The 27,869-nt window shown below is 41.6% G+C and overlaps 1 protein-coding gene across 8 annotated transcripts in view; it reads right to left on the reverse strand.

Moving 5' to 3' along the window:
* The window catches only part of MYCBPAP (MYCBP associated protein), a 46,693-nt gene that overhangs the window by 4,923 nt on the left and 13,901 nt on the right, over positions 1–27,869 (reverse strand). For 2 of the 8 annotated variants that reach the window (XM_007505755.3, XM_056816654.1), the window contains exons 2-19: positions 26,288–26,415; positions 25,336–25,492; positions 25,059–25,165; positions 24,088–24,262; positions 23,230–23,345; positions 19,317–19,458; positions 18,464–18,579; positions 18,244–18,356; positions 16,978–17,089; positions 16,090–16,279; positions 15,547–15,734; positions 14,089–14,235; positions 13,760–13,921; positions 13,538–13,657; positions 12,235–12,356; positions 3,332–3,447; positions 2,232–2,353; positions 1,863–2,045 (exon numbers count right to left, since the gene is read on the reverse strand). In XM_007505755.3, the coding sequence (XP_007505817.1) occupies positions 1,863–2,045; positions 2,232–2,353; positions 3,332–3,447; positions 12,235–12,356; positions 13,538–13,657; positions 13,760–13,921; positions 14,089–14,235; positions 15,547–15,734; positions 16,090–16,279; positions 16,978–17,089; positions 18,244–18,356; positions 18,464–18,579; positions 19,317–19,458; positions 23,230–23,345; positions 24,088–24,262; positions 25,059–25,165; positions 25,336–25,492; positions 26,288–26,415 (2,516 nt within the window). Of the gene's footprint in view, positions 2,046–2,231; positions 2,357–3,331; positions 3,448–12,234; positions 12,357–13,537; positions 13,658–13,759; positions 13,922–14,088; positions 14,236–15,546; positions 15,735–16,089; positions 16,280–16,977; positions 17,090–18,243; positions 18,357–18,463; positions 18,580–19,316; positions 19,459–23,229; positions 23,346–24,087; positions 24,263–25,058; positions 25,166–25,335; positions 25,493–26,287; positions 26,416–27,869 lie in introns of those variants that run through there. The other 6 variants (XM_007505754.3, XM_007505756.3, XM_056816650.1 and 3 more) reach the window with 4 other exon arrangements.

Raw genomic sequence — 27,869 nt, forward strand, 5'->3', positions numbered from 1 at the left:
AGTAGGACCAGGATCTCACAGACATCCCTCAGAATCCCTCCGATCCTGAGGCAGGCTCCCTTCCCTAACCACCATTCCCTAGCTCACTTAGACTCCCCTGTGCCAGCCCCATCCCTCCCAGGTCTCCATCACACTCTACTCTATTCATTGTGCCCTCTGGAACCCCCTTTCTATTTTTAAAATAGATTAAATTGTCTTAGATTGAATACAAAGTATTGGTTCCAAGGTGGAAGAACAGTAAGGGCTAGGCAATGGGGGTCAAGTGACTTGCCCAGGGTCACCCAGCTAGGAAGTCAAATTTGAACTCAGGACCTCCCATCTTCAGGTCTGGTGCTCTTATCCATATCTTATCCTGGACAAGTCACTTCTCTCCTTCTATTTTTAACAAATCGTCCTTCATAGGAGACCTGCTCCCTTCCTCCTTATCTCAGAAATGGCTTTTTTACATCTTTTTGTATCTCATTTTCTATATCTGTGTGCTCCCTTCCTGTACTTCTTCCCAACAGAATACAAGCTTTTTGATGGCAGAGGTGGTTTGTGTTTGACATTTTTATCCCTAGAGACTGGCACAGACCTTTATGTATATAACTTTTTTTCTTAAACCCTTACCTTCTGCCTTAGAATCACTACTATGTATTGGTTCCAAGGCAGAAGAGTGATGAGGGCTAGGCAATGGGGGCCAAGTGACTTGTCCAGAGCTAGGACATATCTGAGGTCAAGTTTGAACCCAGGACCTCCTGTCTCTAGACCTATTCACTAAGCCACCCAGCTACCCCCAATAGATACTTTATAAAAGGCCTGCTGAGTCTAGCAGAATCTTGTCTACCTCCAAAGAAGACCACCTCTAACTGACATGGAGAAGCCAGAGAGCAGGAGAGGTCCCAGCTCAATCCCTGATTTTCCAGCTAGAAAAACAGTTCTAGTGTAGGGAAAAGAAAATCTTTTGAAAAAAGTCTCACTCTAGGCTTAAAAAACCCTCCCTCCTTTCTACAGAAATTCAGTCAACTTTATGATGGTGCTCTCCCAAGAAGTGGAATCATTACAAGAAAGGAGACCCTCCAAAGGGCAACAGAAAAAGAAGACACAGGAGAAGGAGGTGGTGCAAAGAGGCTGCCAGGGAGAGGAGGTCCTGCCTGTCTGTGCCAGAGGAGGCCAGAGAAAGAGGAGGTCTTGCTTGCCTGTGGCAACACAGGCCAGGAAGAGGTCCTGGCTGTGCTAGCAGAGGCCAGAGAGAGGAAGTACTGCCTGTCTGTGCCAGAGAAGGTCAGGGAAAGAAGAAGTCTTGTTTGCCTGTGCCAACAGAGGCCAGGGAAAGAAGGTCCTGCCCATCCTCTGCCAGCAGAGGCCAGGGAAAGAAGGTCCTGCCCATCCTCTGCCAGCAGAGGCCAGGGAAAGAAGGTCCTGCCCATCCTCTGCCAGCAGAGGCCAGGGAAAGAAGGTCCTGCCCGTCCTCTGCCAGCAGAGGCCAGGGAAAGAAGGTCCTGCCCGTCCTCTGCCAGCAGAGGCCAGAAAAAGAAGGTCCTGCCCGTCCTCTGCCAACAGAGGCCAGGGAAAGAAGGTCCTGCCAGTCCTCTGCCAGCAGAGGCAGTGAAAGAGGGTCCTGCCAGTCCTCTGCCAGCAGAGGCCAGGGAAAGAAGGTCCTCCCAGTCCTCTGCCAACAGAGGCCAGGGAAAGAAGGTCCTCCCAGTCCTCTGCCAACAGAGGCCAGGGAAAGAAGGTCCTGCCAGTCCTCTGCCAACAGAGGCCAGGGAAAGAAGGTCCTGCCAGTCCTCTGCCAACAGAGGCCAGGGAAAGAAGGTCCTGCCAGTCCTCTGCCAGCAGAGGCAGTGAAAGAGGGTCCCACCTGTTTCTGCCTGTCTCACCTCAATGTAAAGCCTCTGACTGTATTTCTCTTGGACTCGTGGGTCCACCATAGATTCAGAGGCGAAAGGTTCCTGATCAGGAGGGAGCTCATCCGAAGACGATCTCTCTTTCCACTCCTTGCTTGGAGATTTCTGTAATCTCCTCTCGTCCTTTCCTTTGTACTTCTTGCTGTTGGTACGATCCTGGGAAAAAGCAGCCAGTTTTGTTAAGAATACAAATAAAAATAAAAAGGGCTCATCCCTAGGAGCATCTCAGAGAATTGTGATGATGATGGAGAGAGACCCACTGTGAGAGACACAGCTGGCTGCCAGCTTCCCCAGTGAGTCTGCTTCCCTAGCCCAAGGGCTCTGGGAAGTTCTACAACCTACCTCTTTTCCTGGTGACTTTATACCCCCTTTCTTCTCCTCTTTTTCTTTCACAACAGGTGGCTTCTTTTCCTGGACCACAGGTTTTCGGTCCTCTCTTGCAACTCTCCCAGATGCTTTTCCTTCTACTAGAAAGAAAATATTCTTGTGACACCCTTCTACTCTTCCACACAATCAATTCCCCAAGGGTCACTGGCTCTAAAGCTGAATGGTGTTTCCAGCTTATGGGCAAATGATTTCTGCTTTTAAGAAGCTGGATAAAAGATATATCTATAGCACCGATCTGAAAATACCATAAGTCCATTCCAAATGAGGATTCTTTTTTTTAAATGTCTACTGAAAACTTGTTTGTACATTTTTTTTCTGAATCTATCCCTCCTCCCTCTCCTACCTAGTTGAGTCACAGGAGCCATTCTTAAAACAACAGAGAACCTTGGTGGACCTCCACAGCCTACATTTATCCAGCAGGGAAGATTCTCATAGCATGAATTAATCTAGGGATTTGAACTTGACTGAGATATCTCCTTTCTTGCCCTCCATCCCACTTGGGGTCATCCTTTTTGGCCTGTGCTCTAACAAGATAACTAGACCGCATAGCAGAAAGAGTGCCAGGCCTGGAGTCAAGAAGACTCCTCTCTTTCCAAGTTTAAATCTAGCCTGAGACACATACTTAAGCAGTGCGACCCTGGGCAAGTCACTATTTGCCTTGGTTTCCTCATCTGTAAAATGAGCTGGAGAAGGAAATGGCAAATCATTCCAAATATCTTTGACAAGAAAGTCCCAAATGGGGTCAGAAGAGTCTGAAATGACTGAACAACAACAATCAACAAAGTAGATGGGAAAGCCATTGGCACTAACTAATTGGTGTTTAATTAATTTAATTCTCCTCTGTTCTCTATAAAATGAGGAAGTCAAACTAGATGAGCTTTGAGGTTTCCTCCTAGTGGGATAATGCCAGTAGCCCCCAGGAGGCAGATAGGAGAAGATGAATTGTTCTTGCCCTAATTGGGATTCAACTGCAAAGGGTACAAAAATCTTGGGGGCCAGCACATCCTTCTGTTCCTATATGAAACAGTGGAGATATGAGGCTAATCGTGCTTTACCTTGTCCATCTGAAGTATCTGAATAAACAGAATCCTTCTCAGGTAGGCCCATCAGAACCTTCAGTGATAGAGCTTGGTTCACCAGACCATCAATTACGTCCCGCCACAGCTGGAAACTAGGGAACAAATAAATTCATCTTAGGAGTTGAGACCTTAGAGGAGTAGCTTTCCCCACACCAGAGTGTGGGGCTGAAGGTAGTACCTTCTTAGCAGCGGTCAGGTCCTACTTGTTGGAGCTAACAGGATAACCAGTTCAAAGATGCTGGCTCCCATCACCCACACGGTAAGGCTGTTAGACATCCTACTCCATCCACAACCTCACTGTGCAACTGACTTCCGTTTTGTGTGGCAATCTTACAGCCAAAGGGGCAGAATCTTGAGGACAGGTGTAGCTTGGTTAAACCCTTGCCACCCAGCATCTTCAGAAAATGTGCCTGTAAAGAAGTTCCTATAACGCCCAGAGGTTCTGTGCTACCTCTGGCTGCAAATGTAAGGATCAGACATATGTTCTCTCAGGAGAATTTGGAGGGTCATTGTCTCAGTTCTATCGTTCAGTCATTTCAGTCATGTCTGACTCTTCATGATCCCATTTGGGAGTTTCTTAGCAAAATTTTTAGATTGGTTTTTCATTTCCTTCTCCAACTAATTTTACAGATGAGGGAACTGAGGCAAACAGGATTAGGGTTACACAGCTATTAAGTTTCTGTGACCACATTTGAATTCAGGTCTATCCGACTCCAGATGGGCTGCTCTACCTACTATGCCACCTAGATACCTGTTTTCTCAGGACTCCACCCTCCCAAAAGATTATCTTGGTTGGGTAGACTTAGTTCTCATTCCCCCAAACTTACCTGAGAAGGGAATGTTTGAGGAAGAAGGAGAAAGACTTTGGCTGCTTTGGTGAATCCAAGAATTTGGGGTGAAGCATATTCATTAAAAAAAAGTTGTTTCAATGAATAATTTCTTCTGGTAGGAAACTTTACCATCTGGTTTTGGTCCTATTCCCCAGTAAAGCTATGATGTCCATTTAAAAAGCTTAACTTGCAGTCAGCTTTGAAATAAATGTGGGGGGAAAAGAAAGAAATGTAGCAACATGCTGGGAGTGAAGATGGAGAAAATAAGGAACACTCAACTCATAAAACTTCCAAACACAAAAAAAGAAAACAAAGGATCCCCCCAAAAAGGGAAAGCAGGAGGGACACATATCACTGGGGTGAGAAGGGAGAGTAGTCCAGTGAGTGCAGCATGGGGAGACAGGGAGGTGAGGAAATGACAGAACCTAGACTGGCTCAAAGTGCTTCCATGTGACCTAAGGCAATGAAACAGCAGAGTGAGGTAACAGCTCAATGTCAGTTCTACCCAATTCTAGGCCTGTTCCACATGGCCTGAGGCAACAAAACAGCCCCCCCCCCCCCCCCCCCCCCCCCGCCCCCAGGAGACAACAGAGAAACTGCCACCAGGGGTAGTAATCCAGCTGGACAAAACAGCTGCAACTCTCCACACAAGATGCCAGCTGGGACACCTTCCTGAAGTGCCCACCAAGAGACCCAAGGTGGCGAGGCTTACTCCAAGCACCAGAGATGGTTATTCTAAAAACCTGGAACAGTACTCCTTCCACCCCAGGAGCAGAGCAGAACCTCAATAGATAAATAAATTAATGGGAGAGAGAGGAGAATAACAACTTGAAAAATAAGCAAAAGACAAAGGAAAAAATATAACTTTAGAAAGTTATTTTAGTAAAAGGGATGATCAGAATATAAACTCAGAAGAGGACAACAATTGCAGAAAAGAAACATGTGAAGCCTTAGAGGAGAGTGAGAAATGATGTCAGATACCAAAAGAACTCTTGGAAGAATTTGAAAAAAAGTTAAAAAATAATTAATAATTAAAAATAAATTAAAAAAATAATTAATAAAAATTTAAAAAAATCTAATAATATAACCAATGATAGAAAGAGTCAACAATTTAGAAACTAGAATAGGCTGAATGGAAATGGAAGTCCCATCCCCACACACAAAAATAAAACCCTAAAGAAAACAATTTCCTAAAAGTTAAAATGGGCTGCAAACACCCATTAAAGAAAACAACTTCCTAAAGACTAGAATGAGTCAGATGAAAGCTGATGAGTCCATAAGGCATTAGGAAACAATAAGACAATATCAAAAGAATGAAAAAATAGAAGACAATCTGAAATATCTCACTGGAAAAACAACTGACCTGGAAAATAAATTAAGGAAAGACAATCTAAGAATCACAGAACACCTGAATACTATATGCCATGCTAAAAAAGGGGGGCCTGGATACCATACTACAAGAAGTCATCAGGGAAAACTACCCTCATAAATTCAAATAAGAGAGGAAAATAGAAATTGAAAGAATGTACTAATCACATCTGGTAAGAGATCCTAAAATAAAACATTCCAGGACTATCACAGCAAAATTCAAAAATGCCAAGAACAAGGAAATGGTACCATAAGCAGCCAGAAGGAAACTTCAAATATTGTGGAGACAAAGTCAGGATGGTACAAGATGTATACAAGAATATGAAATTCTGACAGGCAAAGGATCTAGGCCTACAGCAAAAATCACATACCTAACAAAACTGAGCATAATCCTCCAAGGGGAAAAAAGTGATGTTAAATGATATAGGAGACTTCTAGGCATTCTTAAACAACAACAACAAAAACAGAGCTGAAAAGAAAATTCAATGACCAAATTCAACATTCAAGAGAAGCATAAAAGGGCAAACAGAAAAGTGAAAACTTAAGGGTTTCCATAAAGTTGAATTGAGTACATTCACAGTTGGTAAAGGTGATTATTAAGATCCTTAGGATATCAATGATACTGGAGATATTTAAAGACACTTAAAGTATTGAAGATACTTAAAGTATTTAAGACAGTTAAGAACCTTATCACTATTATGATAGGAAGAAATATACATAGAAAGAAGTAAGTAGAATAGCATGGGTGATAGACACCCTCCCCCCCCCCAAAAAAAAAACCCAAGGCTCAAGAAAGAGGAACACATAGTAAGAATTAAAAAGGAAAGATAAAAAGAGGGTGAATTCTCTCATATGAAGAGATACCTAAGAATCAATATAGTGGAGGTTCTAGAAGATGGGGGGGGGCAGGAACTTTACTCTCATTGTAATTAGCTCAAAGAGGGAATGAAATCCACACTCAGGCAGCTATAGAAATTTACCTTAGCCTAGAAGGAAGTAAGAGGGAAAGAAGACTAACTGAAGAGGGGCAGGGAATGGACAAAAAGGAGGGCAAACTGAAGGAGAGGGTGATTGGAATAAAAGCAATTGTGAACAGGGAAAAATTGAAAGGAGAGTGAGGGAAATGTAAAGAGGAGGAAAATAAGATGGAGGGAAACAATTAGTAGTCATAACTATGAATGTAAATGGGATGACTTTGCCCATAAAACAGAAAAGGATAACAAAGTGAATGAAAAACAAAAATTCCACAATATGCTGTCTACAAGAAACACATTTAAAGCAGGGAGACACACAGAGAGTAAAAAGAGGCTGGAGCAGAACCTATTATGCTTCAGCTAAAGTAAAAAATGCAGGAGTAGCAATCATGAGCTTAGACAAACCAAAAGTTAAAACTGATTGAATTAAAAGAGATAAAGAAGGAAATTACATTTTGATAAAAGGCACCATAGACAATGAAATAATATCAATACTAAACCACCAAAAGGTATAGGATCCAAATTCCCAAAGGAGAAGTTAAATTAGTAACAAGAAGAAATAGATGGTAAAATTTTACTAGTGAGGAACTTCAATGTTTCCCTCTCAGAAGTAGATAAATCCAGCTTAAAAATAATAAGAAAGAAGTTAAAGAGGTAAATAGAACTTTAGAAAAGTAGATATGATAGAACTCTAGAGAAAACCAATGAGAATAGAAAGAAATATATCTTTTTCTCAGCAGTACATGACACCTTCACAAAAACTGATCATATAATAGGGCATAAAAACTTAAAAAAGCAAATGTAAAAAGGCAGAAATATTAAATTCATCCATTTCAAATTATAATGCAACAAAAATTACATTTAACAAAGGGCAATAGACATAAATACTAGAAATTAATTGGAAACTAAAAAATCTTATAGTGAAGAATAAATGGGACAAAGAACAAATCAGAAACAATAATTCCATTAAGAAAAATGCCAGGACTGAAGACGGGAGGTCCTGGGTTTGGATTTGCCCTCAGATACTTCCTTGCTATGTGACCCTGGGCAAGTCACTTGGCCCCCATGCCTAGCCCTTAAGAGCATTAATGCTCTTCTGTCTTGGAACCCAATACACAGTATTGATTCCAAGATGGAAGGTAAGGGTTTAAAAAAAGATTTTTTCCCTAATTGCATGAACAAATAATTCTTAAATTCAGTTGTTCATATTTTGAGTTCAAAATTCTCTTCCTTCTTTCCTCCCTTCTCCTTCATTGAGAAGGCAAATCATCATTTGATATAGGTTATACATACATATATATATATGTGCATATATATATATATATGTTTTTTAAAAAACAAGCAAACCTTACCTTCTGTCTTAGAATTGGTACTGAATATTGGTTCTGGGACAGAAGAGTGGTGGGGGTTGGACAACTGGGGTTGAGTGGCTTGTCCAGGGTTACACGACTGGGAAGTCTCTGGTGTCAAGTTTGAACCGAGGACCTCCTGTCTCCAGGTCTGGCTCTTTCTCCACTAAGCCACCTAGCTGGCCTTACATATGGTCTTTATTATTTTTATCTAACACTATTATTTCATTTAATGTCTTTGCTATGTATTTACTATCCTAGCTGTTGCTCAGAAAGAAAAAAAAATCCAACAAATTACTAACTTTTTAATTAAAGCAAATACTTTGTGTATTTTAAAAAATGCTCTAGGGAGCAGCTAGGTGGTTCAGTGGATTGAGAGCCAGGCCCAGAGATGGGAGGTCCTGGGTTCAAATCTGGTCTCAGATATTTCCTAACTGTGGACTCTGGACAAGTCACTTAACCCCCATTGCCTAGACCTTACCACTCTTCTGCCTTAGAACCAATACACGGTATTTATTCTAAGAAGGAAGGTAAGGGTTTTTAAAAAAATAATGAGGAAGCATTATTTGTAATGAGGATAAACTAGAATCCTTCCCAGGAAGTTCAGGGATGAAACAAGATGCCCATTACCACTACTATTATTTAATATTGTACTAGAAGGCTAGCTAAAGCAATGAGCTCAGAAAAAGAAATTGAAGGCATTAGAATAGGCAACGAAGAAACAAAACTATCATTCTTTGTGGATGATATGATGGTATTCCTAGAGAACTGGAGAATCAACCAAAAAACTAATATAAACAATTTACAACCTCAGCAAAGTTACAGAATACAAAATAAAGCCACACAAATCATTAACATTTCTATTTTACCACCAATAAAGTTCAATAGCAAGAGACAGAAAAAAAAGGAAATTCCATTTAAAATAACTGTATGGGTATATTTACCAAAATAAACCAACCAAGTACATAAATACAATTACAAAATACTTTTCACACAAATAAAGTCAAACCTAACCATTTGGAAAAATATTAATTGCTTCTGGACAGGCCAAGCCAATATAATAAAAATGACAATCCTACCTAAATTAATATACCTATTCAGCACCATATCAATCAAACTACCCAAAACCTATCTTCCTAGAACTAGAAAAAAAAATAAAATTAATCTGGAAGAACAAAAGGCCAAGAATATCAAGGGAATTAATGTAAAAAAATATGAAGGAAGGAGACCTAGCTCTACCAGATCTCAAACTGTCCTATAAAATGGTAATTGTCAAAACAATCTGGCAGCAGCTAAGAAATAGAGTAGCCAATCAATGGAGTAGATGAGCAAATCAACACATAGTATTTAATGACAATATTGATAAAGTGTTGATAAACCCAAAGATCCAAGCTATTGGGGGAAGAACTCACAATTTGACAAAAATGCTAAGGGAAACTGGAAAACAATATGGTAGAAACTAGGCATAGAATAATATACACCAAGATAAAGTCAAAACAGATACTTGATCTAAAAATAAAGGGTGATCCTTAAACAAATGAAGGAAACCCTGAAAGATGTACCTATCAGACTTATGGGTAAGGGAAGAATTTATGACCAAACAAGACATAGAGAACATAATGAAAAATGAAATGGATAATTTTCATTACATTAAATTAAAAAGGTTTTGTACAAACAAAGCCAATACAGGCCAAGATCAGATGGGAAACAACAAATTGGGGAAAAAACTTATACGTGTCTCTGACAAAAGTCCTAATTTCTTAAATATATAGAGAACTGAGTCAAATTTATAAGAACTCAAAGTGTTCCCCAACTGATAAATGGTCAAAGGATATGATCAGGCAGTTCTCTGATGAAGAAATTAAAAATAACCATAGTCATATGAAAAAATGCTCCAAATTGCTATTGATTAGAGAAATGCAAATTAAAACAATTCTGTGGTACCACCACCATCTCACACCTATTAGATTGGCTAATATGTCCAAAATGGAAAGTGATAAATGTTGGAGGGGATGTGGAAAAAGTTGGATACTAATACACAGTTGGGAACTGACATAATCATTCTGGAGAACAATATGGAACCATACCCAAAGAGCCATAAAACTATGCATACCCTTTGATCAAACAATGTCACTATAGAGCTGGATCCCAAAGAGATCAGAAATACGGGAAAAGTACTGACTTATACAAAAATATTCTTAGTAGTTCTTTTTGTAGTGGCAAAAAATTGGAAACTGAGGATATCTATCCATTGGGGAATTCCTGAACAAGTTGTGCTATATGGTTGTAATGAAATACTATTGCACCATAAGAAATGATAAACATGATGAGCTCAGAAAAACCTGGAATGACTTATATGACCTGATGCAAAGCGAAGTGAGAAGAACCAAGAGAACAATGTAAAAGTAACAGAAGTATTATACGATGACCAATGTGAAGGACCATTATTAGCAAAATGAGGTTCCAAGATAACCTCAAGAGATGATTTTTAAAAAATGCTATCCACAGTCAAAGGCAAAACTATTGGAATGATTATAGATCAAAGATCACTATCTTTCACTTTATTTCCTTCATGAATTATTTATTGTAATTGAGATATATGTCTTCTCTTATGGCATGGAAAATATGGCAATATGTCCTGCATGGAAGCACTGGTATACTGACTGATCAGAATGGGGGGAGAAGAGGGAGAGAATCTGAATTGCAAATTATTTCTACACATAATTGAAAAAAAAATTTAAGTAAAAAAAAAGAAATGTAACTTTCCAATGGAACAAGTAATGAAACTATTCACCCAGTCTTATGAAACGCTACTTTAATTTTGCCCTAATGTAACCACTGATCAGAGATCAGCAGGGCAAAAGAAGGAAGTATGGCAACCAGTGACAGAAGACAAATAGTTTGGAGCCATAGCTGAGATAAGCTAGCGGGGCTAGAATGCTGCTCTGGAACTAGGGAGGGAGAGTTTTCTATAATATGGAAGAAAGGAAAGGAGATTTTTTTGTGTGTGTAAAGACAAATGAGATACTACTAGGCATATTCCCCACACCCCACTCCACCTCTGGGGCTGGGTGGGAGAGGTGTCAATGAATGAATGAAATCTTTTAAAAAATATTCTTAGCAGATGCTTTCAGAAAAAAACAGAAAGACTTACATGACCTGATACAGAGTGAAATGAGCAGAACCAGGAGAACGTTGTACACAGTAACAGCAATATTGTAAGATGAACAACTGTGAATAACAGCTATATTCTAAGCAATACAATGATTCAAGACAATCTGAAAGGACACTTTATGAAAAATGTCATCTGATCTCTGTAGAAAGAACTGATAGTCCTGGCTACTGATTGGGTAAATGCATCATTGCTTAAATCATTTTAATTGGGCCTTGATTCAAGGACCTGTTAGAGATTTATTTTTCCTTTACTTAGAATTTTTTACACATAAGACTTTGATAGTCTATATTTCATCCAGAAATTATCTTTTTTTATTTTGGATTTTTTGGATGTTTTTTGATTTCTCTTGCCAATTTATTCATATACCTCATAACTCAGCCATGCATCCCTAAATGATTCCTGTGTTTTTCAATCACCCTCTTCAGGGTGGAATGTATAATTATTGTACATATGATTATTTTAAATTGCAAAGTTTAAATTCCCTTTGAGAGAGAAATTTTAGGTTAAGAAAGATGCTACCTCTCCAAATCCAGAAAGTGAACTGTTTGGAGAAGACACCATGAAGATGCCTCCACAGACAACATGCTGCACCAGAAGATCCTGAATGAACTTTGGGATGTGGTGATTTGAACTGTGTGGGGTTTGAATGAAATTTGTTTTCTTTGTATACTCTTATGCCAAAGGGGACTGCCCCCTAACTGGCTTTTTGTCAATGTGCCTGGCAACTATTGGTTTTGTTCTCTTTTCCTCTTATCCTTAAATTATTGTAATTTCCTAGCTGGTATGTTTACAAGACCCACTGGAGAGACTAGTCTTCCTCGGGCCTCAGGGGGAATACAAAAATGGAGATTTTGAACCCTAGACTTCAATCCCCAGAAGTCCTTGGTATTTCCCAGAATTTCCTATAATCTCACCTGAGTCCCCACACTGGTGAGATCACAATTTGTATTTGGCAGTAACACCTCCCACACTCTCTTCTCTTCCAGTGCCATGATGTAGCAAGTATAGTGGTAAGCTAATCGGGGGGATTTTGAATGGGCTAACCAGCCATGGGCACGTGGTTTTTATTTTGTATCCTTGACTTCTAATAATCCTTAATAAACCTCATAAAATACAATATTTTTATTGTTAGAGATATAATTTTAAATTTAACAGTGGGGTGCACTAAGGCAGGGAAACATACCACGTCTGGTACAAGAGGTCCGACTGAAGTGGCCTCGATGCCAAGCACAGCTCCCGGGCTCCCTTGTTGAGCCTGCTAAGAGCCTCTTCTCGCTTTTCTTCTTTGGGGAGGTCCATCACTGCCTAATAGATGCAAAAGGATATTAATTTTACCTGAGTCCTGGAGGCTTCCAGTGTACATTTTGTTCTTTTTTGGTCATTTTTTCATTTGTGTTCTACTCTTTGTGACCCCATTTGGGTTTTTCTTGGCAAAGACACTGGAGTGGTTTGCCATTTCCTTCTCCAGCTCATGTTTACCGACGAGGAAGCTGAGGCACATGACGTGAAGTGACTTGCCCAGGGTCACACTGCTAGTAAATGCGGTAAGTATCTGAGGCCAGATCTGAACTCAGGTATTACTGACCTCAGGGCCAGCACTCTATCTACTGTGACACCTTGCTGCCCCAAATTATTCTTTCAAGGCTCATAAAGGCACCGAACATGGTAAATGTTGGCAGTTCCACATGAAGGAAGGAGATGGCCCCTGAGTGGTTGGTCTCATCTGGACCCCAGGGAGAGATAGAAGCATTCTGGGGAGAATGATTCAATCCTGCCTTTTAAGCATCCCTTCACTACCAGGAAGCTGAAGACATGAATGTCCCTGGTGACAGCTCTGAAGCCTCATTCATGAATCTGTCCTCAGAAATACAGGAAGTTTGGAAAACTGAGTTAATGGTTCCTGGAGGGCCCTAGTCTGTGAGTCAGGAGAGTCAAATTCCCGGCCCAGGATCTGCCATTTACTGGGTGCTTGGTCATCATTCCCCCTCTCTGGAGTCTAGTTCCTGCTTGGTAAAATGAGGGAGATCATCTACTTCTCAGACATTATATGATGTCTGTCCCTTCACCCTGGGGCTGCCCTGACACCCAACCTGTGAAGGGGACAGCTGGAGGACCTGCCTCCCCAGGGGCATTCACACCAGCAGGGACAGGGTCCTTCCACCCATGCATGGCACTTGGGGACTATTTGGGAAAGCTCTTACCCTGGGTAAAAGCACCGCACTGACACTGTGGCTGAGCTGCTTTGGTGCCCATCCTGTCCGTTACTAGGCCAATACCTTCTTTTACAAAACTCTTACCTTTTGTCTTGGAATCCTTACTAAGTATCAGTTCCAAGGAGCAGTGAGGACCAGGCAATTCGGGTTAAGTGTTTTTGCCCAGGATCACACAGCCAGGAAGTGTCTAAGGACAGATTTGAACCCAGGGCCTCCCATCTCCAGGCCTGGTGCTCTATCCACTGAGCCACCTGGCTGCCCCAAGGCCAATACCTTTTTTAAATCATCCACACAGAGATTCCATGATGATGGCTTTGAAACTGTCTCTGGCTTTTCTGGGCCTCCTTCTTCTACACCATCCTGGACTTCGGTCCCCTTGAGTACGTCACTCCTCTGGTGGAAGAGAGCAGATGTAGATGGTTTAGAGAAGGCCTTTGAGGGCTTCTGGAGTTGGCTTTCAGGAGTTGGCCCCGCAGTTCCCTTGGCCTTCTCTACCGGAGGAGTGGTCCATTCAGAACCAGGAATCTTCTGTTCTTCTTCTACTGGTGAGGTTTGGGGTACTGCTTCTTCCTCTTCAGGAGGGGCTGGGACACTCGATACAACATACTCATTCCATAGTTCTTGTAGATCTCGGACCACTTGATGCTGATAATGTAGCTATAAGAGAAACAGAAAATCACACACACACACACATAAGAAAGGCAGAGCCCAGGAACCAGAGCCTAACCCATCCACAGCTTCCTACTGATTCACAGTGAATCCGGATGCCCGCAGCATCCTCAGCACCTCTGGCCCTGGGGTTGGCTCCAGGGGATGCCCCATACCTGAGGGTTCCTATAGTTGAACAAATCTTCTTCAGTAAGGTAGGCATCCACTGGGGAAATGGCTCGATCTGGGGACCAGATCCCTTTCAGAAGCTCATCAAGCAACTCCTGCACAATGGTGATAGCTTCTTGGGTAGCGAGTTTCTCCTGAAGAAAGGAAGGAAGAAGAACCAGCACTCAGTCTTCTGCCTGTCTGTCCTCCAGATCTATCATAAGCCACTTCAGGGAAGATGCTTGGTGGAAGTAAAATCCCCAACAACCCCAATCCTATGTGGCTACGTCTGTCCCTTCCCTCCAGATGCTCCTGAAGCTTCTCACTGACAGGGGCTACTGGACCTTCCCAAGTAGCTGCGGCAAAACAGAGATTAAAGGAGATTAACATACGCAAAATGCCTTTTAAACCTTTTAAGGTTTACCCCATTTCAACACTATTCCACTGATCCACACGGCCAGCACTTTCTTTAGGAGATCCCAATAGGTGGAAGAGGAAGGCTCATTAAAATCTACAGACTTGGGAAGAGACTGCTAAAGTTTCCTTAGTCCTCTCCATCACCCAGCTAGAAATAATGTGCCCAAGAGCATAAATGTCAGGAGACCCAGTATGGCAAGAGCATCATATCTTCCATCATAATTTGAGTAAGCATTGTTCATTTTTTTTAGTTCTTTCAAACTCTGATTAACTTCCTCAAGATTCTAATGGGCCACAGAGCAGCTAGGTGGCACAGTGGATAGAGTACCAGGCTTAGAGTTGGGAAGACCTGGGATCAAATCTGGCCTCAGGCACTTCCTGACTGTATGACCCTGGGTAGGTCACTTCACCCTAACTATCTAGTCTTTACCACTCCTCTTCTGCCTTGAAATTGATATTCAGTATTCATTCTAAGGAAGAAGGTAAGAGTTAAAAAAAAAGATTTTAGTGGGCAGCTAGGTGGCACAGTGGATAGAGTACCAGGCCTGATGCCAGGAGGAACTAGGTTCAAATCTAGCTTCAGCTACTTCCTAGTTATGTGATCCTGGGCAAGCTGCTTACCCGTGTTTGCCTAGCCTTCACCCTTCTACCTTAGAGTTTTTACTAAGATAGAAAGCTGAGGTTTAAAAAAAAGACTCTAAGGGGCTATGATGCTTTACATGGTGAGGCTCAAAAATGTCCTTTGTTTGGCAGTATGAAGAACACAGGTTCTGGGTGGGGATGAAGGATCTGGAAAATGAGGGAGCTGAAACCCAATGAGATCCCTTCCAGCCTGAGTTCTCTGATTCTCTATTTCTCTCTTTCTTAAGAAGAGCCAGAGCCCTGCTGCTCCTCATGTGTATCCAGAGGTTGCTAGGGATTGTCTTGTTGGTGAAGATCAGTGACTCACCTCTACGAGCTGGGGTGGATCACGAGGAACTCTCCTGAAAGGACAGGAGGCTGGGTAATCTATACAGCCTCTGCCGCAGCCAAACTCCCGGGTCTCTTACCTTCAACAACTTTCTGTCCTCCATGAAAATGTCTTGGCTCAGGGCAACACCCCGTAGAGTGACCTGCAGCATAGCTCCCCCTAACAGTGTTGGGTGGGTTCCAAACTCCCAGCACTCCCTGAAGATTCCGGCATTCAAAGACTTGAAGAAGAAGGTGTACTCCTTTGTTTCCCCAGGGAGAATCACACCTGGACAGAACAAAGACTCAAAGTCTCCCAAAAATCCAAGTTAGCCAAGCCCCACAAGCTATTTCCCTGGTTCTAATGCTCCTTTCTACCTCTTGGAGGTGTGCGTGGTGGGGACCGGGCATCTTACTTCAAGATTCAAACCTAAAGGAGAGCTGGAGTTCCACCTACACCAAGTCAGCTTTCATTTGGCCTCTGGACTACCAAGTCTCTCTCTCAAACAAGGCTTGGATATAAAACGAGTTATCAGTTTCAGGGAAGCCTGGCAATAATTATCCCTTGGTTTCTTTTGGGGATATACGGCTGAGGTCAGCACCCATCTGGTCCAGGAAGCCTAAGGCCACTTCCTCGTATATACCTTCCTTGGTGTTAAAGTAAAACCGCTGTGCTTTGATCCCCTTGAACTCTTCAAAGGTGTCGGCCTCTTGGAGCCTCCTCCAGGCAAACCAAATAGCTGCAGTACCATTGTTTACAACTGTGAGGACAGAAGAGGTCCTCTCGCCTTCCATGGTCTCGAAGGTCAGACGGACAGCAATGCCAATTTGTTTCTGTGGGAGAGAAGGGGGCAAACGATGCTGCTCTGTCTCTGTGGGAGAGCAGAGAGGAAAGCCGGTCTGCTCCATCAATGGTGGACTCCGCTCTCCAATGGAGCAGTGGGGGTTGGGAAAGCGAAATCCTATTGGTGGCTGCCCCAGGAGTTGTCATTGACAAGGGGAATATTGCATTCTGGAAGTCCTGAAAGTAGTGCTAATGACAACTTCCCATGTGGGCGGGTTCTTTAGTTACTGGAAGATATGAAATCTTTTCCCATGTTTTCCCATGTGATTGCTTAGAGGGATGGAGAGGGACACCGTGGAAAAAGAACTGGGCTTGAAGTCAGGGGGCCTCCTGTCACCTCCTACTGGTGGTCTTTGGACAAATGACTTGGTCTCTCTGCTCCTTGATTTCCTCACCTGGAAAATGAGTGGATCTGACTAGATAACATCTAAGTTCCCTTCCAGATCGAAAGCTATTATTCTAAAGACCAGGGCATCTGTGAGTCCTTTCCAGTCTTCTGACTTAGTTCTCATTTAGGTTGGTCCTGCTACCATTTTCAGATGGAGACTGAAAAATGTGGACAGACCCAAATAAAATGGGCCATTGTAATCTCCCTGGGACTTTGTCAAAATCACCTTCCTCTTCCCTGAACAGTGAAAGCCTTAGTTTTGTTTTAAAGGAAGGAGCACTGAGTGATTAGGGGGTTTACCTCATCTGGCAGTAGGGATCTATCGATCCAGCATGCTGGTTTTCCACAGAATAGCAAAGAAGGACCAAGAAAAGGCATGGGGACCACATCAGGATAGTCAGCTAAGGGATCTCTGGAAGATAAGCCAATGACATATTGTCCTTAAGGGTGCTAATGTTCTTCGTCAGAGAGAAGACAGCCAGGGACATTCAGATCAGGATAACATTAGTTGAAACTGAGAGGTACTCAAGACATAGCATCCTCAATATTTACAGGCATTTACTGAGTGTTTGCTATGTACCAGGTACCATGCTAAACACTGGTCATAGCCAGGTGGTGTAGTGGTTAAGCCACTGGACTAGAGTCAAGAAGACCTGAATTCAAATCAAGCCTCCAGATACTGCCTGCCTGGCAGTATAATGCTGGGCATGTCACCTAACTTTTGCCTGCTTTAATTTCCTCTTTTGGAAAATGGAGCTAATAATAGCACCTACCTCCCAGAGTTATGATGACAAAATGCAATAATATTTGTAAAGGTTTATAAAGGTTTAAAAAAAAGTTTTAAAAACTTAAAGCCCTATATAAGTGCTAGCTATTGTGAGATTAAGAGAGGTAAAAACATATTCCCTGCCCTCAAGGAGCTCACATTCTAATGGGAGAAAACAGGCAAATAACTACATGTACACAAGATCTATCCAGTATAAATGAGAGGTAATCTCAGAGGGGAGGTGCTTGAAGTGGGGGAGGACCAGGAAAGGCCTACTGAAGAAGATGGGATCAGAGCTGAGATTTGAAGAAAATTGGGGACACTACGAGGCAGAGATGAGGAGGGAGAGCATTCTAGGCAAATGAAAAAGCTATTGAGGCAGGAGATGCAATGTCCGGCAAAAAAGCCAGCATCACTAGATCATAGAGTACATGGAATTGAGTGAAATGTAGGAAGACTGGAAAGGCAAGAAGGGGCCAGGTCAGGAAGAGCTTCAAAAGCCAGAGGAAACTCCAAAAACCTCCATGTCCTCAAATATAGAATTGTATGCAGAATGGAATTCAACAATGACTCAGCAAGACTAGTGTAGGAATATTCAAGAAAATCATCTTGCAGAATGTGATAGAGGAAGATGCCTGAGAGAGAAACCTGAAAGGTTCTAGACTAAGAGAGAGTTAATAGGGTGGGCTGGCCCTAACCATGATCACAAATGCAGAAGGGACTACTTCAGTGGAATGTACATGAGATGATGTTTCACAATGGACATTACTCACCCTCCCCTAACATTGAGCCCAACTCACGGTGTCGAATCTTTCGATGTGCTTTCCTTAGCTTCTATAAGTATTGGGAAATGCTGTGCAGAGACAGATGAGAAAGGATGTCCTTTGCCAACCACTTCGAGTCCATCAATGTCCTTAATTCAAGGAGAACAGGAAAGGAGAATAGGTTACCTTTTCTAAAATGATAAACATTCTACTAGGGACTTCATATTGAGGGGCATAAAAGGTCCAGAAGCATTACCGGTTGATTAAAGTCTAAGTCCTTAAGGATGCATCGAAGTTCTTTTCGTCGGTCAATCAAAAAGAGACTCTTCTCCCACGTGAAGCGGTACCAAGGCTCCCTCAAAGATGGCAATCCTGGAGAACAGACCTTGGTCATTTAATCCAAGCAGATTAGCTGATTCCTTCTCACCCGCCTTCCCTTGCTAAAGAATTCTTAGCATCCCTGAAGAATCTCTGAGAAAACTACATTTGCTTGGAAATTAAGGGGATGCTCATCAATTGGGGAATGGCTGAACAAATGGTGGTATATGATGATGACAGAATACTTTTGTGCATAAGAAATGATGAACAGGATGGTTTCAGAAAGAGCTGGAAAGACCTCCATGAACTGATGCAGAATGAAATAAACAGAACCAGGAGAATGTTGTACTCAGTAACAGCAATATTATGGAATGATCACCTGTGATAGACTTAACTACTTTTAGCAATACAACGATCCAGAACAGTCTTGTGGGACTTATGACAAAGAATGCTCTCAACCTCCACAGAAAGAGCTGTTGGAGTTGGAATGCAGATCAAAGCATGCAATTTTTCACTTTAGTTTATCTGTGTTTTCATTTGGTGGGTTTTGCCTTATATGAGTATTCTCTTACAACAGTGACCAATATGGAAGTATGTTTCACATGTTAATACATTTATAACCTAGATCAAATTGCTTAGCATCTCCAAAAAGAGGGAGAAAGACAATTTGGATCTTATATGTATGTTGAAAATTGTTATTATGTGTAACTGGGAAAAGAAAATATTAAAAAAAAGAAACCCTCCCCCCTACATTTGCAGGGTGCTAATTACCTTTAAGCCCTTGTCCTTACCTGACTCCATTTGAACACTCTGGGGCTTTCCTACATGAGTGACAGACTCTTGGAAGCCACGTTGCCACTGGGTCACCAACCCTGTTATTTCATCTCCAATATATGCAGGCTGGGTCCAGAACTCACAGACAACCTTGCTGTCCTGGCAAGTAAGAGAGAGAACTGGAGTCCTCCTAAATCATAACAGTACCAACATGGAGAGCCCAGAAAATCAAGGCCATTGGGTTTGGTGCGCATAAGCTCTCTTTCTGATGAAATAGAGCCTCTTGTGATGTCATGGGAAACATCTCACATTGTTCCTCTGGGATAAGAAATTCTAACTTTTGCGGCACCTTCCAGAGAGATCTATTATTTCAGAAGGACACAGGATTCTCAGGATCTAGGAGAGTACCCTTTGGGGACTCACTAAATTCCAGTACAACTAGTCCATTGACCATCCCCTGCCACACCTCTGTGCAGGCTATCCTTTCTCTTCCCTCTACCTCTTCCACTTCCTGGTTTCTTCAAAGACCATTTGAAATGCTACAACCAACTCTGTGGTTTCAGGATCCAGAAACTGATAACTGTCATGATATCCAAGTCCTCTGTCACTTGGGATTTCATCACTCCTCAAATTCCCTTTGACCACCTTATATAGCATTGCTCTATCACCCCAATACCTATCAATCCTATCAAATCCAACATGCATTTAAGCATCTATTATGTATTTTTAAACTCTTAAATTTTAATAAGAAAATTGCATCATCATAAAATGAGATAGCTATAACACGATCAGCAAGCACTTAATAAATGCTAGTTTCAGGGCAGCAAGGTATCTCAGTGGAGAGAGCTAGGCCTAGAGACAGGAGGACTTGGGTTCAAATCTGGAATTGGACACTTTTTACCTGTACAACCCTGGGCAAGTCACAACCTCCATTGCCCAGAGCTTACCATCCTTTTGCCTTGGAACCAATATACGGTATTGATTCTAAGACAAAAGATAAGGGTTTGCTTAAAAAAATGCTAGTTTCTTTCCACTTTTGCATGTTAGAAGTTTATTGACCTAATATTTATAAATGGTAGTTTGGAGGCATCCTCAGGAAAAGGGGGAAAAATCTTGCTTTTTTGGATGGAGAATATCTCTAAAGTTGCACTAATATACCTTGGGTCAGTGAATTCCCAAAATGGCCCCCTATCACTGACTTTTTAAACTGGGCCTAATAATTTTTTAAACCATCTATTAAAAAAATCCAGCTATGTGCACAGTTCTATGCTGAAAGATTAGAATTCAAGGACAAGCTGAAAAGGTCCAGGTCTTCCTCAAAGAATATAAACTGTACAGGGGGAATACAATATGTAAACAGATAAAGATGTAAAGAACCACTGGGGTTCAGCAAAGGCTTCCCATATATGAATCTTAAAAATTCTCAGACCCTACTTCATAAGATTTGGTTAAGACCATTCCCCATTTAAACAATGAAGGTACTTGATCAGGAATATGAGAACTCTACTCCACCCATACTTAAGCAGACTTTAGGGGAAGATAAAGTTGTAAACTCTTTACTGAACAATGAAAAGTACTTAACTCATACTTATAGTGAGGCAAAATCCCTTAAGCTAAGTCTAGTTTTAGATCTAATACAAAAGGTGCTAAGTACCTATGAAGGTTAGGCAACTTGCAAACTTGCAAGGGGCAAAGAGGTGTGAACTTACTCAGAAGTTTTAGTCTACCCAGAGAAGTTGAGAACTAAAGAAGGTGTGAATTAAGAATAGTCAGTCCTGTGAAAAAGTCTACTGTGACTGGTAGGTGTGAGAACTTAGGGGAGGTGACATAGGAGAAAATTCTCTTTAAAAGGAGAATCAGAAGGCCTCTGAGGAGGAATTCAGCCTTGGAAGCTGAAGTGGAGCTCAGGAACTAAACTGGTGGGTCTCTTTGGACACTAGAATCTTGCTTGGGACAAATCTGGTGGTGAGTGGATTAAAGACTGACTGATCTCTCTTTTGGGGCTTGGGCCTAGGCTGGCCTAGGCTGGCCTGGGCTGGCCTAGCCCTTTTCTCATTGTTTCCTCTTACTCTCTCTCTCTCTCTTTCATTAATTCCTTATTTGTATTAATTAAAATCTCCATAAAAACCCAGCTGACTTGGGTATATTTCATATTTGGGAATTTTTCCCTGGCGACCACTTTATATTTGATTTAATTCAAGACAATGTCTTGAAACCATATTTCCGCAGTCACAGTTTAAGGCAAATACTCTTTTATCTGTAATAGGAACCAATGAATTGCACCAGTTATTGGGCACTGGCAGGCGGAGGGGGAGATGAAATAATGACATCTAATTAGAACCTTTAAGAAAGCTAGAGAATGTAAGAGGTGGAGGTAAAGAGGAAATGTGCATGAAGGACAGCCTGTGCAAAGGCACGGGAGAGGGCAGCCAATGGGCCGTTTCGGCTGGAATGTAGAATACATGAAAGGGAATAAGGAGGAAGCCTAGAAAGTTAATGTGGAGTCAGTTTGTAAAGGACTGAGGAGTTTTTATTTTAACTAGGAACAATAGAGGTGTAGTACCAATTCAAGGTTCAGTCATACCAATGAATGGCCTCTAAATCATTCCCCAGGTTCTCCTTCTTTGCTCTCCTTGACAAGGATAACCCATTTGCTCATATTTTTGATTCTCTTTCCTCAGAGAATTTTACCACTTCTTCTATCCCAACCATCCCAAAGCTTCAGTCTCTCCTTTCCTGCCTGCCTCTTCTTTGTGGGTGACAAATATGCCCAGATCTCCTCTGTCCATAAAAAAAGTCTTACTTAACTCTGCCAACTCTTTGGGTTATCATTCAAATCTCTCCCCACTTTGAGAGTGAAACCCCTAGAAAAGCCACTTCCTATTGTTACCAGCTCTTCTTCTTCTCCTATTCCATTCTCAGGCCCTTCCAGTCTGGTATCTAGGTTCAACACACACCAAGACTGCTCTCTCTGTAGTTAACAATGAACTCTTTTTAAAAAACCAACAAAACAAAAAACCCCTTACTTTCTATCTTAGAATCCAAACTAAGAGGGGTAAGGGTTAGGCAATGGGGGTTAAGTGACTTGTCTAGGGTGACACAACTAGGAAATGTCTGTCAGACTTGAACTCAAAGTCTCCAGGACTTGCTTTCTATCTACTGAGCTACCTAAATTCACCAATCAATGTATTTACGCAAGCTGGAACGCACTCCCTTTATCTCTTAGAATCCTTAGCTTCCTTCAAGCCCAAACTCAGGGACCATCATCTACAGGGAAATCTTTCTTGATCCTCTTAGCTAACAATTCTCTCTCTCTCTCTCTCTCTCTCTCTCTCTCTCTCTCTCTCTCTCTCTCTCTCTCTCTCTCTCTCTCTCTCTCTCTCTCTCTCTTTCACTTTCTCTTCTCTTCCTCCCTCTTCTCTCTCCCTTCCTCTCTTTCTCTCTCCCTCTCTTCTCTCTCATCTACTACCTATCCATCTATCTCTCTAATATCTCTTAGCTCCTTTTCTCTCTTTCTGTCTCTCCCCATCCCCTCTATCTCCCCCCTCTCCCTTTCTCTCTCTCTGTCCCCTTTTATTTCTCTCCTCTCTTCTCTTTCCCCTAAAACTATTTTGTGCTTATTTATCTGTGAAAACAATGTATTTCCCAGCAGACTGTAAGCTTATTGAAAGCAGAGACTATTGGGGTTTTATCTTTCTATCTCTAGTACCCATTGCAATACCTCACACATAGTATGTGCTAAATACATGTTTATTATTCCTGTTGTTAAGATGAGGTCCCTGGGGTACTCCCCAAAGGTTTGTAATGGTGCCAGGCTTTTTTTTCCCTACCACATGAAATTAGTTGCCTTAATGTCCAAATTATATTCCTTCTCTCAAAAATTGACAATGTGGAATTTAGGAATGAAAAGAGGGGTCTGTCTCTTCTCACCTTCCCTTCAAGTAAAGCAGCAAGGGAGCGTTCAATCAGATTGCGCTCTTCCTGGATTCGCCGATAATTCTCCGCTGAATTCATCAGTAGCTCACTCACTGGCTTCTTCAGATGTTCTATTGACAGACCAAGTTAGGTTAGCCCTTCTTCCTGAGTTGTCCAAGCCTTTTATTCCCCCCCCCATATTATCTTTCCACAGTAGTAAGAACAAATGACTACAAATATGTTACACAGCCAAGTGAGTGCATTTATCAGACTCGTGAAACAGACAAGGTTCAGGTATGCTGGTAAATGTTTAAAAACTAGCCTTCCAAAAACAACACCTTTGAAATTTAATCTACATTAGTAATGCTTTCTCTGTCACTTTCTTAAGTCCAGATGATCAGTAAGGCAATAGATCAAGTCCTAATTTGAAAATTAAACCATGAGAAATTAATAATCAGGAGGCCTGAGCTGGCTCCAGTGCATTCCTGCACAGATCCCAACAGTAGACTTAACCATTCAATCCCAGTCTCAAGGGATTAGGACAGGTAATCATTATCCCAATTAGCATTGTCAATAATAATCGCTTATTAAAAAAACAATAATAATCGTGTATAATTGTATCTTACTTTTGGTTTAGACCTATTTCTCACTTGATCACTACAATCACCTGAAAGGTAGTTGATATAAATGTTATTATTCCCTTTTTGAAGATAATTAAGCTGAGACTCAAAAAAGTTGAGTGACTTACCCAAGGTAGCAAGGATGGAGGTTAGGGCCCTTTTGACAGCTGGCAGCTGACTTCCAGACAGCTGGGTAGGAGGTCATCACAATAGTACACAGGTTCAGACTCAAGGCTCAGGGCCATTAACTTACCACTTAGAGCTTCTTGTTGCTTTTGCCTCAGGGTCATATTACGTTTCCAGTTCTCCAGAGATTTATGCTGAGAAGGTGGTTGCCAGAGATTTACCTTTTCTTTTGGGGGATGTTTCTTTGGTTTCTCTACTATTGGAATGACCATACAGATAGTGTCCGGGATCATTTCTGCCAACTGGAGGACAGAGATGGAAGGGTCCTCATGCTTGTACCCACCACCACCCATTCCTGGGTAGAGAGAAGGTACTTGAAGGTGGGACATCCTGGGGATCAGCAGGAATTTTCCTATAGATTAATCCATTAAAAATACCTGCCCCCTTCCCACACTCCTATAGGAAGAGGTGATGACAGAAGGAAATGATTATTCCTATGTCACAGAACAGGGTTACTGCTGCCCTTATCTGAGGTGTCACTGTCTGATATATAGCACTGTAAGCAGAGGTGTTCTGATGTTTAACAATGGACTCTCCAGAGGGAAAAAATGTATGCGCAACACAGTTAAGTTTAATCTGCATTGTTCACATTTTCTCCACCACTTTCTTAAGTCTCTACAGTCAAAACAATCAATGAAAATATATGTATGGCCCAGACCAAATTACTTACCATCTCTAAGTAGGGGGAGAGGAGGGAGGGAGGGAGACAGTTTGGATCTTAAAGATTTGGAAAATGTATGTTGAAAATTATTATTCCGTGCAACTGGGAAAATAAAATGGCTTTTAATTAAAAAAAGTCTGAAAAAAACAATAAATCAAGCCCTAATTTGTAGTTTTGACATATAATAACTTGCCAATAAAAATTTAATAATTGGTCTTCTCTGAAGCCAGCATCAGCTGGCTCTAGCACACCTTTGACTGTAAGGCTGAAACACATGCCACTTCAGGGTGATTTGGGCCTGAAAATCCCTGAAGTTAGGATGAAGGCAAAAAGCCTCTAGTGATTTCCTACATCCACCTAGCTTGTTACCAACATACCTCGGTATTTCCTCGGTCAATTGCTATTCTCTTAAACTCAGAGAGAGATCCCAAAATGTTGTGAGGAAGGATCTGTTCTTTGCCATCAGAACTTTTCTCTGCTGGCCCTAGTAACAAAAAAGGAGTTGTTAAACATTACACTTGTCCCCAAGAGAATCTCTACATTGGCCTCTAACACAAGTGAGATTTCTGAAGATTCCTTGCTATTTGAGAGATGGGCAGTTTGTTTTCAAGGAAGAATGTGTGAATTTGGAGGCAAGATAAATTCTAGTCTTACCAGAGTAATCCAAGGGCTTTGTAATTGCTTCAGGAGTAGCAGGATGAGCTACTAAGTGACGTGTTATCTTCTTGACTTTGGAGACTTTATGCTTGCGAATGAAATATTGATGAGTAACACTTTTTCCTTGAAAGACAGGAGGACGGGGGATATGTTGCTAAAGAAACAAAACAATTCCATGAGTTCAAAAGAAAAACATACATTCTTATACTGGGCTAGTTACTCCTATCTCCTCAATGAAACTCAAAGGGCTGGAAAATAGATTGCTCCAATTCTATCTGTTTGACTTTCCTTTAAAAAAATGCCTGAGTAATAGAGATGACAGTCAATGAAGCCTCAGTGGGAGAAGGAAATAAAATTCTGTACCAACTGATAAATTCATATGGCAAGGAAATTCTCCTCTATGGCATACAAGGAGAGGAATGAGAGGATCAACCTAAGTCTCTGTGATTTGGTGCAAGTTATTAAATGCATTTGCCATCTATGAAATAGAGATAACAACAATAGAGATGATTGATTTCTCAAGCCCATTAATATATAGAGAATATATAGAAATATATAGAATATATAGAGAATATAGAGAAATATATATAGAATATAGAGAAAATTAATGAGCATCTTTCCGGCATTTGGATCTTCAGAAGACAGTTCCTACATTGATATGATGTCTGCTCACATGCAATTTCATTTTGTTTTCCTTTCGTAGGAAGTATTTTACAAGAATCTTAAATGTCAACATATATGATTCAGGGGCCCCTTTGGATTTCTATATGATGAGTGCTTGTGTGCAATCAGTCTTTCCCTTAAGGTAGATGAGTCACTAGAACAAGGGCCAAAGATGGTTGTGGATGTGGTTCAGTTTTTTAAAAAGAGCCACTCACCACATGGGCTATGAAAACAGAAGAAGTTTCTACCAACTCTAGAGTAAAAGTTCATCAAGTGTTATCCCTACCTTCCGTAAGTCCTCCTGCTTAATGGCCAAAGCCAAGATATCATCACCCTGTAGGACATTGCTGACAGGTTCAGGTTCCTCCTGGATGGGAGGAGTGATAAGTTCTGCAACTTTCCCTCGTTTCTTATCTGGAAAGCAAGAGATGGTCTGTTTTTAAACGTTTATACAAATTGCTAAAGAGGGAAATTGTTTTGGGCTCTATGGAGGAAAGGACAAACCCTCCATATGTTAATAACAGTAGCCTGCCTGGTGTGGTGTAAGAGGCCTCCCTGCTTTCACTCCACCTCCCACTCACTCCTCTCATACTATAATTTGGCCCTCTCAAGGGTCAACAACAACTTTCTAATCACTAAATCCAATGGCCTAGCAGATTGCAGCTCAAGTTGGCTGATCTGATCACAAAGCACTTTACAACTAAGCATGAGAGGAGGAGATGAAGGCCCAGAAATTCTCAGCTTCACTGTAGCATGTGATGCTTGCAAACTAAACAATCACTCTGGTTACCCTGAGGTAGAACCCTCCTTGTTCTCCCTGGAGCAAATTCTCTGTCTCCTCTATTATTTCTTTTTCCTGACTTTTTGATATAGAAATCCCCTAACATTCTGGCAGCAACATTCTTTTCTTCTTTTTCTCTACTAATCCCAAAGCTTTGAATATCTATGCACTTGGGGCAAACCACAAATCTGGGCCCACCCCAGTAACCCAGTGCAAGCATTGTGGGGATATAAATCAGCAACAATGATTTCTGGAGCTCCCAGCTCACAGATCATAAGGGGGCCAGAAGGAAATTATGGAAGACGCTTTTCTGTCACTGAGTTCAGGACTCTGTTGCATTGCCCAAATGGGGATCCCGGGCAATGAATTGAATCACAGTTCCTGGGTGAGGAGGAGCATTCACATGCCCAAGTGTGTGGCCACAGGTGAGAGGGTCACAGGACTAGAGTGGGGAAGTGTACTTGTGGCCACTCACAGACCAGAGCACAGACCAGGAGGATATTAAACATACCTCCCTTCCTCTCTTTAGATCATACCACCTTAGAAGAACGGAAAATTTATAGATTCCTCAAGCTAGCTCTGAAAGCAGCTATGCAAAGAATCTGAAGCTTGGGACAGTGCCCCCTTCAACACAGTTACAGACCCCAATTTTAACAGTTTCTTAAAGTTAAAAGTTAAGAAAAGGGATGAAAAATGTGAGCAAACAACAACAGAATCTCTTTGCACCCTGTGGCCCTAGCTAGTGTACACTGCTCCCTTTGAAATAGAGTTTTTCTCCAATAACCAAAAAAAAAAAATTTCCGGGTAAGCATGGCGACAATCTAAATGCGAGTTGCTTCCTCTCCCCAGCACCCAACGAAATAGACTACCCCAAAAGAACATAAAAACCATCTTCAGACGAACAGAGGGACTCTACAGTAGGGTGTAGCATTGAAGGTACATGGGGTTTGAGCATTTCCACACTATAAGAAGGAGAAAAAGCTTGCAACCAAAGTGAGCCGATCTACCCTTCCCCCCCTCACCTTGTCAGAACCAGCGCACACCAGAAATAGCGAGTGAGTGAACGACACCTCTAGAGTGAGCAAGG

The sequence above is a fragment of the Monodelphis domestica genome, chromosome 2 (genome assembly GCF_027887165.1).
Source record: "Monodelphis domestica isolate mMonDom1 chromosome 2, mMonDom1.pri, whole genome shotgun sequence".
NCBI lineage: Eukaryota > Metazoa > Chordata > Mammalia > Didelphimorphia > Didelphidae > Monodelphis > Monodelphis domestica.